This window comes from Falco peregrinus, chromosome 3 (genome assembly GCF_023634155.1).
Source record: "Falco peregrinus isolate bFalPer1 chromosome 3, bFalPer1.pri, whole genome shotgun sequence".
Lineage (NCBI taxonomy): Eukaryota > Metazoa > Chordata > Aves > Falconiformes > Falconidae > Falco > Falco peregrinus.
The window spans coordinates 41,869,764-41,882,483 of NC_073723.1; the positions used below are offsets into that span (position 1 = coordinate 41,869,764).

A 12,720-nucleotide genomic window follows, 5' to 3' on the forward strand; every position below is an offset into this window, starting at 1 on the left:
TGGTGTGTGGGAAGCGGTGACTGTGTGTGTCAACAGGAGCGAAAGCGGTGGGAAGTTGATAGGAAGATCAGCTCCGGTGTTTTCTGAAATGTCATGCTCAGTTGCCTTTGGTGTGCTGTAACTCCAAAAGCTAGGTATGTAAAAATGGATTTGAGAGATTGCTGTGCTGATCTGATAACTCCCTGCGTGTAGGTACTGTGCCTGATTGCATCCATGCCAGTTCAGCCCCATCCTTGCTCCATGGATTGGAATACTGTTGTTACTGAGGTTGTGCTGGTGTAACAGAAAGGGGAATTTTTTTATTTACGTGAGGCTTTATTAAAAGTTGTTAATTAATAATCGGTTATGAAACAGCATGAGCCAGGTGAGAATCTCTCTTACTGTCATTCGTTTTTACTCTCTGTGTTGGGTTGCGGGTGCAGAGGGAATAAAACGTAAAAGCATTCTTTGAAGCACCTGGTCAGGACTGTCCCCCTTTTTTTTATTCAGGGTTGCTGAGTACAAAGTTGGTTTTCATTTTGAGAGGAGAAATACACCATGAGGAAAGTGTTTTACTTCATCAGAAATTCTCATTTTTCCTCTGAAAAGTTATTTGGATGGGAAAAAAAATTTGAGCAGCCCTCAGAGAAACCCATTTAAAATTTATTTCCTTTTTTGTCTTATTCAAATTGCTCTTTCGAGCCTGTGAATGTCTGTGTGACCTGATCTAAATGTGGACCCGTATTGTTGGATCTGCAGGATTAAGAGGAATCAGGACAGGTGCAGAGAGTTGCATGGGGACTTCTGTTTTGTTACAGTGGCTCTTATTCCCTGGGGACAGAAATAACCCTCTTGATCATTTTATATGTATGTGTAAATCATAGCTGCCAGTACTTTGCATTGTTTGTATACACAAATACATAAAATGCAAAATATCTATAGCCATGATTTAAAACATTTTCGGCAGATTTTTGCTTTATTGAATTTGTGGCTGTAGTGAGTGTGTGTGCATGCGCGTGCAAGAATATTAGGTGCATATAGAATATATTTTATTTATATTTCTGTAGTTAAAACAGAACCAATGAGCAGCAGTGAGATTGCTACTACTACTACCACAGACGGGTCTTTAGACAATTTCTCAGGATCAGGTAAGGAATAAACAAAGGTTTTAAGCTCAGCATTTTCTCATTTACTATTTTCTTATCTCATGTGGTCTAAATCTGCACACAGCTGTTAAAAGGCCTTGTGCACTTTGCACCTTATGCTTATTTCTGTTCATCTTACTCAGATGGTGTAAGTCAATAGGAGTTTTCCCCGAGTAAGGAGCATTACAGCATCGGGCTTATTAATGTCCATTGGTCTTCAGTGGGAGTCTCACTAGGGAGTATTCTGGCCCAGAGTAATTACTCTTTTGTTTTCTGTGAGTAAACATACCTGCCTCTGTGATTAGTGTTGCAATTGAGGGGTAGGTCTTATTATTATCAAGGTATTCGTTCTTTTGTCAGGCTTGCTTTCTTCCTGGAAGCCAAACACATCTTGGCTTCTAACATATAGGAGACAAACACCGTGAGAAAATCCCAAGACGTTTGCAGTTTTGCGTACCTGTGGATTAACTGTGGTATTTCTAGCACATTGTTTTTAAGATGCAAATCAAATAAAAATGGATCTGATACTGTGTCATGGGCTTATATGTCCAGAGTAGCAAAATTTGACATCTTTCAACCCATCAGGCTCCAAGTAGCCAGTCCTTCTCCGGTCTTGTTGTAGCCTCCATTTTCTGTGTGTGCTGTCAAGTATGGAAGCATCAAACTTGAAAGCCAAAAAAAGATTTCTAGAGTATTTTAAATCTCTGAAGGAAGAAAAGGTAGTGTGTTTAGTAGCTACGTACATCTGCGGTGATCCGACTAAAGGTTGGACCGTAACAACCTATCTGCAGCCTCACAAGCCACAGAAAAGCTGTCAGGTGTGGAAGGCACAGAAAGAGATTCCTGGCTTCCCTCCACGCTTCGTGAGTGCTCCCGGAGTGTGAGGATGATGGATTTTCCCTATAGCTGGCGAGGAAAGGGGTAGCTGGCGAAGGGTAATTATCCGTGCCTTGTTTATTTTCAAGTACTTAGCGATAGGGCCTGTTGTTTCTCTGGCTGTCTGATTTTACAGTAGTCTCATAACCTGCCGCTGACCCCTTCCTGGCAAAGGCTTCAAAACCCACCTTGGGACCCAGAGAAGAAATAGCACCCAAACGGTAACCAGAGAGGGAAGGGCTCCTGAAAATAACACCCAGAGCAGAGCATGCCAGCACATCCGCCACGCTCCCGGCAGCACCCAAAAATACCGAAAGAAATTGGGATGGGTTGGTATAAAGCTCTGTGTCAGCGGTGGCTGGGCTGCCGCGGGAGAAGCTCATCACTGAGCCTCTAAGGCTCAAGTGTTTCACTAGGAACATTTGCACACTGGACATCTTTATGCAACGCTGACTGTTTTGAAGGTCTGAAAGCATTTTAGAAAGCAGATAAGATGTGGGGAAAGAGAAGGAGGTGTAATATGGTAATACATTGTATTATGGAATTATTCTTTTTAAAAAAAGAGAGGCACGTGCTCTGAAGCTGGCCATATGTTTTCAATCGAGACACGCATAAAGCTCCTTCATAAAATGTAGGTCTTAAAAATTCTAAAAGTTAATAAAATGTTGCACTTGAGATATCAATAATCCTTTGAAAATATGAAGGGAAATGTTTCCATTAGGAAATAGGTTGTTTGCATTGAAAATGTTGTCTGTGTGTGAGCAAAGAATATACTACTGCTCAGGAGTTGTACAAAGAGGCAATTTAGTATTTGAGATTTGTAATCAAGATTTTAATGTTAAGCACTCTTGTATAGCTCCTGATAAAATATTATTTTCTAACTAAGGTATCGTTGATATTTGAATTTAATTAAAATCTTGTTAATACTCTGAAATTCTATTAGGAAAAATAATATTTATCTTCGGTGTGTGTATTTACACTTCTGTGTGCTTTCTTTTCTCCTTGGTGCAGCAATTGGAAGCAGTGGTTTCAGCCCAAGACAAACACACCAGTTCTCCCCACCACAGATTTACCCTTCCAAGTATGATATCTTTTGAAAATAATAATAGTAGTAGTAATAATAATAACTGAAATAGGCAGATTTTAACCTCATTTAAAATAATAATTGGGTCCATCTGTTAAGTCATAATTTAAACTGCAGCAGCTTCTAGGGAAAAAAAAAGCTTTTTTTAAAAAAAATGCTAAGAATGTATTTGAAAAATATTTGGAAAGTTCTTGTTTTACTTATTTTTTATTATTGATTTCTTACTGTTTTGTCTTTGTCTTATACTTTCTGTTGTCTAGCACAGCCTGTGATTATGTGTTAATGAAGTAGCAGGATTATAATAAGGCTAAAAATAAGTACACACATGTCTGTCTAATGCGGTCTCTGTCCTATTTTCTGTCATTTGTAATCAATAGCAGACCATACCCACATATTCTTCCTACCCCCTCTTCACAAACGATGGCTGCGTATGGGCAGACACAGTTTACGACGGGGATGCAACAAGCTACAGCTTATGCCACTTACCCCCAGCCCGGCCAACCCTATGGAATCCCTTCATATGGTAAGAAATGCATGTCCATGTTATTTTTTTCCTGAGGTAAATGTTCTTTAGATCAAGATTACGCGGCCCTTGAGCCAGTACATAGTGGGACGGCTGTGCTCTCGAGCATTTCTTGTGGAAGGCTGGTAATTTCCCCACTGGAGTGGGTGATGCTCGATTTATTTATTAAAGGTCTAAGAAGCTACTCAAGAGGATGCTCCGTCTTGGGATCAAGGAGGGAGATTAATTAGGTTTTTATTGATGATACACAAAAAACAGCGCTGAAATGGGAAAAGAGGTCTAGGGACTTCTGTTACACAGACACAGCTCCTGGTGGCTTTCCGAGGAGCTCCACTCCCCGGCAGTGCCATAGGGTACGTCAGTACATAAAGGTCTGAATTTCAGCTGATCCAGATTACTGGAACCCAAATTAATTGGTGAAGCTGTGCTGATTTTTCAGCAGGTGAAAGCAGATTCAAAAAGACCCACACCAAAAAAAAATTCACTTTAAATGTTTCAAAACTCCCTGGAGGTGAAAATTGAAGTAAATTGCCACTAAAGCTCTGTCTGCCTGATGAAGGTGATAGTATAAGTAGCAAATATTTCCAAAAAAATTTAATTTAAAAACAAGCTGCTGTGGGTGAGACCATTTTGCTGCCAGACTGTCTGCTGGCAGACCACATAGCAGTTCAGCAGCGAGGATGCATTATTAGAAAATAGGTCTTATATTTCTCTGGGGGAATATATTAAAAATATACAATCCACATGCTTTTAGCAGCATATTTTGTAAAGATACATTCAGGTGATCTAAGTTTTATACCAAAAGGACAGAACCCACAGTACAAGCTGTGCCCCTTAAAATTATTAAAACGTTGACGTGCAAAACGGGCGAATCTTTCAGCCTGAAATCTGCAAGCTGAAATCCGCTGGGTCTCAAGTATATCCTACAGCAGATTATTGTGAAAAGGAGGTACAATAGATTATTATTTCTGCTTACCTTAAAAAAATGTGTTTTGTTAATATATCATCAATAATTATGACCCAAGGGAGCATTCTTCCTGGGATTACTTACTGCAAAAATACGGTTACAAACATAAATAGGATGTTTCGTTTCAATTTGAACCCTTATATTTTAAACTTACAAAATACTTCAAGGATATTCAAACTACATTTTCAAGACTATGGAGACGGAGATCCTTCCCCCTGCCCCCAGAAGCTCATGTTGCTGATGAGAGCTTGTTGGCTATTTCCAGCTGGATCAGGCAGTGTGATAACAGACACCCCCTTTCCCTGCTGTGGTTTTCTTGACCTGTTTCTCCTGTGGATACCTCATGTTCGTACTTGGCTGGCCGTGGTGGCTTGGGCAGCCCAAACAGTGACTTTTTGTTTTTTTGCTTGGTTCCTCTGGATGAAATCCTGAGCTCACTGAAGTCAACTATAAAATTCCCACTGACTTCAGCAAGGCCTTGATTTTACTACTTGAGTTTAGCTGTCTCGCTGTCGTCGGAGCTGTAATTGAGAGTTGCTTTACTTGGCAACTGCTCGCTGGGGGTTAGCATGCCTGCCTGCTCTTTTGTTTTGTTCTGTTTTTTTTCCCAGTCCATCCCCTGTGCCGAGGACTTTGGATAATTTTGCCTGATGTTTTACATTGCAGAGCTAGTTTTGACCACAGAAACCCCCAGCTCCTGAGCCAAGTGGATTTTAAGGCATTTTGTTCCTTTCAGACAGTGCCTCGTGACTGGGGCTAAGGTGCTTCTTGCTTATGTACTTTATAGGAGTAATATTCAAAAGCAAATAACTATCAAAAAGTTTTGGGACCTAACACCGTATATATTTTTGTATACTTAAGGCACATCATATAATCAGTGTTCCACAACTAAGTCACATGGGGAACACTGGGTCGCCCATTTGCAATAGGCAAGAACTGAAGCCTTGTTTAGAGCCAAAATTCTCCTCTTCAGTCTGCAGCTTAGACCCCATGTACCACCTGCCTTGCTTTTCTGTCGTCCAGGCAGAGAGCTTCCAGCAGGCATAAAGAGAGGACACCTGACACACGTGAAAGGAAAACTGAGTTGGAGTAGGGGGCTTTTTTCTTTTTTGCTTCTTTACTCTGGGGCTTACTAGAAGAAAAAATATTTGTGAATTCCTCTATCAGCCTCCCTGAAGTTTTCTCTCTAGGGCAGCGTTTGGGAAGGTGCTGTCTGGAAAGCCCCTCTAGCCTCTTCATTTTCCTACTCCCCCACCTCCACCGTGGTGCAGCCATGAAGGCAGGAAAGGGGGTGGAGGGGAATGCCATGACAGCTGCCTCCCAGGGGCTCCTGGCTCTGGTCCATCTGCAAAGCCCCTGAGGAGGCTGGAGAATTTCCTGAAGCGCCTTCCTCCTGCCTGCTGCAGTACCAGCAAAGCTAGCTTTGCTTACCAACTTCTTTTCTTTCCAGACCCTGGCAGTCCCCTTATGTTTTCTCACTGTCCCTTTCTGCTTCCTTGCAAACGTTAGACTTGGGAGAAAGAGAAGGGAGCATCATGGTCTGATGAGTGAAGGCCTTCTGGATGAGAGCAGGTGGGAAGAGTAAATCCCAGGAGATGAAAGGCTCTTCATAGCATGGAGTTTTGCAAAAGAGCACGTCAGTGCCAAGTTGTCTTCACTCAAGTGGCATCCTCCAGCCGCTGCCTTTGATTGTCTCCTCCCACTTCATTTGAGATGGAGAGTTGAATCAGGCCGTTAAACCTGGACTAGAAATGTTAATGCTTGATTTAGTTAAACTTTCTCTAAGCGATATTTAACCAGCATTTCAGAAGTCCTGAAACAGACAGCAAATGGGGATCACTGATACCAAAACACCCATAGCAGGAGTTTCCCCTTGGTAACGAGGTGTCAGATTTGTCTTTGGAATTGTTTATTTGTAACATGAAATAGAAGAAGCAAGTAAGCATCAAGGAAAAACAAGCAAACAGGGTTAGTCTGGCAGTTAGCAGGTCTGGCAGAAGAAATTAAGGGTAATTAATGACAGCAGTTGAAAAATAATTATTTAAATGGCAGAAGAAAATATGCTGCCGTTTGTACATAGGGAGATATTGAAGTTTTGCAAACACAGTAACTTCTCAGCCCTCTCCTACCTTCAAACATTGTTGAATATTATTTTTTTAAAAATCCAACCAGGAAATGGACTTAGATTAACAGTCATTTTCAAAGGAATGTTACCAATTCACACTTAGTTAATTCAGTTCAAATAACAGTGCTTTCTGAACAATGAGGTATCACTGAATGCCACAGTGAAACCTAAGAGTATTGTATTACTTTTCCATTGCTTTGTCTATAATTATTTTTAAATGGTAGTTCATGTTGGGACAACCTTATAATTAAAACTAAGAGACAGAGGCTGAATTGTGTGCATTTCCTCAGTGTTTCACTTGCTGGTATTTACTTGCTTGTTGCCTTACAAATTAGGGGAAGAATCACTGAAGTTGGGAGGCAAGCCATTCATTTAATTGGACTTTAGATTCTTTTATTAATAAATTTGGAAATGAGAGGGTAATGTGATGTGTAATGGATTTCCCTGTCAGTGCAGATTACTGATTTTCTGCTATATTTTTCCCAGTTTGGGAGACTGCTTCAGGAATAGTTCCTGTCTAGTAGGTATTTATTTGTTAAAAGACTGAATGCTTCCTATAGTGTTTAATTAGCTTTGAAAATCATCACTACACTTAATGCTGCTAGTTCTCTTTATCCACTTCTAATTCCTTAGAAAGCCATTGCACTCAGAGCCATTTAATTTTCATGTATGAATACTATACAATGCAAATCTCAGTTATGTCATTAATGGGTAGATGGCAGGAGAGCTTGGCTATGCTGTGCTTCATTAAAATCATATAAAGTTGCTAATCTACCCCTGTGAAATGTCATGAATATATGGAAAAGTTAGCCTCTGGCAGGAAAGGAAAAAAGGAATAATGCAACTTCCTGTTCATGTATAAATTTCTTTTGCAGTTACTGGAAACACAGTTTTGAATTTAACCTCTCCCTGGTGAACTTCAGTTTTATGTGTGCTTTTAGACTGCCCTTACCCTGTTCAGTTGTGCATGCTCTTGATATTCATTCTCTCATGCATGCAATAATAGGTATATGTTAAAAATGCTGTTAATTAAGTGATTTTTTTTCCATCCCTGTTTGAATATGAACAAATAGATTTGCTGTCACTAACTGATTTAGGTGCATTGTGGGCAGGCATCAAGACAGAAGGTGGATTGGCACAGTCACAGTCACCTGGACAGACAGGATTTCTAAGCTACGGTGCCAGCTTTAGCACACCTCAACCTGGACAGGCTCCCTATAGCTACCAAATGCAAGGTCTGTATAAACAGATATTACCATTAATTAGACACAGTTAATGTTATGGTTTTGTTTTTTTTCTCCTTATTGCTTTACATTTCTAGGGTAAAAACGAATGTTTGCTTGATAACTTACCTCTGATATTACTGCAGCTGGAGCTGAAACGATGCTTGCTTTTGCTGAGAGCAGTGACGGGCCAGCTCTCAGCAGCTTGGAAGATCTCTCGCTTTGTTAATTTTTAAATAATGAAGTGTTGTAGTGTTATTACAGTAAAAATGTGTCTCCGAATAGCAGTAGATTAAAAAATAGCGAATGTGACAAAGCAAGTCCTGGAAAACGTGTCAGGATTATGAATTTAGGAAGTGCCAAATATAATTTGACACCTGAGTGTGTTTGGGAGGGAGAAGAAGATAAAAATACCTACTGCAGCTGTGGAGGTAGCTAAGTAATGATTGAAGTCTGTTTCTTTGAAGTCTATTTAAAAGCTGTAAGTCTTTGTATGTGTGGGCTATTATTATCAATTATATTTTGTAGCCTTACTCGCCTGTTTAGTTTACGTAATATCTTTCCACCTTGTTTTCCCAATTCCTTTTTCCCCTTCGGTACTGGGAAGTTGCTGGGTGTGCCTGCTTCTGGATTTCACCACTTTAAGGGAAAACAAAAAAAATATCTTTGTTTACTACAAATAGCTACTTTTGGATGTCTGCTGCAGGACTATTCACCCCTGAATTGGACAGTCTAAATCAGGTGTGTTGCAGATTTTAGAATTGTTGAAACAAGTGATCGCTCACAGAATTGGACGACATTTTCTAAAAGTTCAGCACCTCTCCTTATTATTATCACGCTCCATTTAAACTGTGCTCCATCATATAAACACTCCATGAAATGTCTTCAGGCAGAAGTGCTTTCAGAGACCAAGTGAATGAGGGTAGGCTTTTGTTTCATGACTTTAAGGGTATATTGATCCAGTCCTTCACTCAGACACAAGAGAGTTGGGTTTTGGGTTTTTTTTTTAATTCCCTTTTGAACTGTGTGCTGAGTAGTTCCATAGGGCAGAAGCGAACATCTGACGTCTGAAGTATTGCTTATTTGTAGTGTGCTCTGACAAATAAGAGGAAGATAGTGTAAGAGCAGTATGCAATCTTTCATCTTCATGCAGAATAGTGGTGATCTTCTACTCATCAGAGTAAATGTAACCGGGTTATTGGTTTTGCTTTCTGCAGATAGCCACACTAACAAAAAAACAAACCCACGTACCCTTTCTGCCACCACCCCGAAAAAAACCCTACCTCTCTGTAGGAGACAGCTCAAAATGCTTGCCAGCAGCAGCTATGAGGAACTCCTGGTATGACATTCCAGCTTTTAAGGAACTGGTAATTCATGGTTGGTAGGAAACAGAGTTACTGAAAAATTATGTCTGTGTTGCCTATAATATCTGTTGCAGTAGTGCCTTCATGCCACAGTCATGTATCGGGATCCTGTTGTGCTAACTTATGCAGCCAAATGAAAATATAGTGCCCGTAGAAGTTGGAGGCTGAAATAAAATACTTAAGTTAGGAGGCCCTAATGGAACAATAAAGCTGACACTGTTTAGGCATAATAAACAGTTGTCACCCCATATTGGTTATCTAACAACTCTAAAGATGGGGGGTTTTGTAAGATACAGAGCAGAGGGATGTCAATAAAAAGGGATTGTAGGGAGGACAGTGAAGTAGTTTTGCAGATGTCTATGGGAAATCATTCAATGGAGGGAGGAAAGGGGGAGCAGCATGGGATAATGTGAGGGAGTGCTTGCTGGAAAATTTTAGGAGTAAGCAGTGAATTTTGGCATTAGTAGAGCAAAGCTGGGACTCAGTCAATGGGCTACATAGAGGTCTGTCATAAAGGTATTGCTTTGTTTTCTACAATATGCAAAATGTGTATAAGATCAGAACTGTCAAGGTCATGAAAGGGTGACAGTTGTCAAGAGATGGAACAGTAAGGTCTTGGAAAGCATTTCAGCTGTACACATTGAAAGGCGAGGATCTAAAAGTATTCTGCAAAAGAAATGTGTTAAAGATGACCCAGATGTGAAGCCGTAATGAGAGGAGGGTCAGAGGCACTGATTTGAGGATAGTATTGTCTGCAGGGCTGGGGGAAGGAGGGTGTCTGATTCTGGGTTCTGCTCCAGCTGTGCCATGCTTGGGCTGTGAGCTGTTCACGGTGGAAGGCAGGAGATCGCTGACTGTCTGCCATGGGCAGAGGAGCCACACGTCAGAGTCTGGGGGTCCCCATGGTGTGTATGTAATTTCTGTTGTGCTCATGAACGGTGGGTGAGGGAAGGACTGGTCTCCTACAGAAACCTTAGAGACCATAGGAATGGAAATAAGAAGAATATTTCAAATGAAAATGTTCGTGGATTTGTTTGAAGATAAGTAGAAAAGAATCACATTGCTGAACAGGTCTTTCTTGCAGTAAATGTTGACAGTATATATCTGTACTATACATGAGATTATATATCTTTTTGATGTTTTCATTAGGCTAACTTTTGAATTTGAAACAACTTTAAGTTGACTTAGTTCTTTCTTTTGATTGAACAGATGTTAAAAGTAAAAAGGAACATTTGTTTCCCTTTCCTCATTTAATTTTGGAAGGAGAACCTATTCATAATTTCAACTATTATTTAAGGACAAAGTTGATTCTCTTGACGAAAGATGGGGGTAGTGCTGCTGCTGTTCAGTCGTTTGTGCAGAAACCTCCAGAGGGGGAAATAAGTTTATTCTCCCTTTCCCCTCTAGTAGTATATGGACAGGATGCAGCTTCAGCCTTGTTGTAGCCTGCAGTAGGTGTTCCTCTTCTGCATGTGGCTGCGGAGCTGCTAAATGGAGATGATGGCTCCCACAACCTACTTTGCAATGGAGCATTACATGACAGCGTGCTCCGGTCCCTGCTGGCATTCTCGCCTGCAGTAAAGGGCGTTTCTTGCTTGTGCTCCCTGAGTGGGGTTACCTTGTGCTCAAAAGCTTTGGAGTTATTCTGGTTCCTCTCCCTGGGGTGAATGTCTCCCTGCAATGTAAAGGCGCTGCCTGGCGGTGCGTGTGCAGCCAATTAAACCCAGTGCTTTTCCTGACCCTGCTAAAATTACAGTGTGATTAGTCACCAAACAATAGCGGAGGGAGAGACTGCCAACTTTTGGAAATGCTGAGGAAAATCGCTGCCTGTGATTCCTTGCTAAGGTTATTCTGGTAACTAGATTTTTGTTTGTTACAAATTTATCATCCCTTTAACGGGGCGGGATGTGGAGGGGAGAGGATGGGAAGAGGACTGAAGTGGTTCTGCCACCCCATCTCCCCACTCCTCCCCACCCTTACTTTAAGGAGTATGTTCCCTAAGCTGTTTTTCATATAAGTTGCTTCATAGATGTTGAAAGACCACTTACATGACTAATGGCTGTGGGAATGGGCTGTTGTTCCTATATTGGCAGAGTTATAGGGATTGCTCAGTGAGGATAAATGGAGTGGAGGAGGACCAGGGGAAATGCCAAGGGAAGAGCTCCATTTGCAACTGCCTTCCTGAGTATCCTTTGATTGCGATACGAGCCTGGCTTTTACTCTGAGCCCGAGTATCCTACCGCTGGAAGGGACTAGACTCGTGATGAGCACCACCAGCATTGTTACAGTTACCAAGACTGCGATGTTTGAGAATATACTAGCCAATTGGTTTGGGAATTCAACCATAAAAAAGTAAACGTTAAGGTATTTGGTTATTATTATACAGTCTAAAAATATTGTGTTGGATGGCCAAGCAGTTACTAGGACAACAAGGGGGAGTTTGCCAAGGATTTTTAAACACTGTAAGCAAACGGAAGAAACCTTTGAGTTTAAATAGCCCATCTGGCCGACTTGGGCTTTCCCAGGAGAGCTGCACTAAACTTCTGCCACATACATTGTACCCTGATGATAGACATAGCCCATGGCAAGGAGGCTGAGCTAGGAAAGCAAATGGACTGCTGTGGCCAATACCCAGGGGAGGACCCCAACCTGCACCTCGCTGAGGCATGGGGGCGAGCTCCGTGCCTGGAGCCCGCCCCTGGTCCCAGCAGGGTCCGGCTGTCTTCCGACACTGACTGGGATTCCCAGCTTTAATGTGGGTCCGCGCTCTTTGCAAAATAGACCTTTGACCTGCAATTTACAGCTTTTATCACATTTTAAAGCTACGTAGCTGCCCAACTTGGGGCAATAAATCTCATGCATTTCGTAGAGATTTTTATTTTTGTGTTTGTTCAGCTCAGGCAGGACAGCAGCTCTATGGTATGCTGTGGCTGAGTATTTAAAAAACAAATGGCAAAACCTGCAGTATTTAAAAAACAACTTTAGGCCAGTAGTTCTGGGTGGCCCACAGAGCCGTTTCTGAGAAACCTGCTTCATGTTTGTTACGGTCTAAGAGACCCCTACCCCTCCTCCATAGGAGCCAGTGCTGACCATGAGATGAAAGAGAGAGATCTGCATGTTAGTATGTGTGTCTTTGTCTGAGAGGGAGAGATGCTGGCTGGCATGTAATTACTTTTCTCATTTGCTGTTGCAAATTGTTTGCCAAACTTTCTGTGGAAAGGTAATGTATTCCTCAAAAAAAGCTTTGGGTTTTTGGTGTGTTTTGTTTTGGTTTTTTTTTTTTCTTACAACTATGAGAGGCCTTTTATGTCTTTTTAGAACGGCTCAAACCGTGTACCTATAAAACCTGTGTTTGAATGTATTACTGCATCACTCAGAAATAACTACAGAAATAAAAAGAGACACAGTGACTTAGATTCTTCCAGCCAAAGCAC

The 12,720-nt window shown here is 41.3% G+C and overlaps 1 protein-coding gene across 10 annotated transcripts in view; it reads left to right on the forward strand.

Annotated features, from left to right (window-relative positions):
• EYA1 (EYA transcriptional coactivator and phosphatase 1) overlaps positions 1-12,720 on the forward strand; it is a 168,874-nt gene that overhangs the window by 95,674 nt on the left and 60,480 nt on the right. For 3 of the 10 annotated variants that reach the window (XM_055800630.1, XM_055800629.1, XM_055800638.1), the window contains 4 exons: positions 1,047-1,127; positions 3,012-3,081; positions 3,462-3,607; positions 7,797-7,934. In XM_055800630.1, the coding sequence (XP_055656605.1) occupies positions 1,047-1,127; positions 3,012-3,081; positions 3,462-3,607; positions 7,797-7,934 (435 nt within the window). The remainder of the gene's footprint in view (positions 1-1,046; positions 1,128-3,011; positions 3,082-3,461; positions 3,608-7,796; positions 7,935-12,720) is intronic. The other 7 variants (XM_055800635.1, XM_055800634.1, XM_055800633.1 and 4 more) reach the window with 5 other exon arrangements.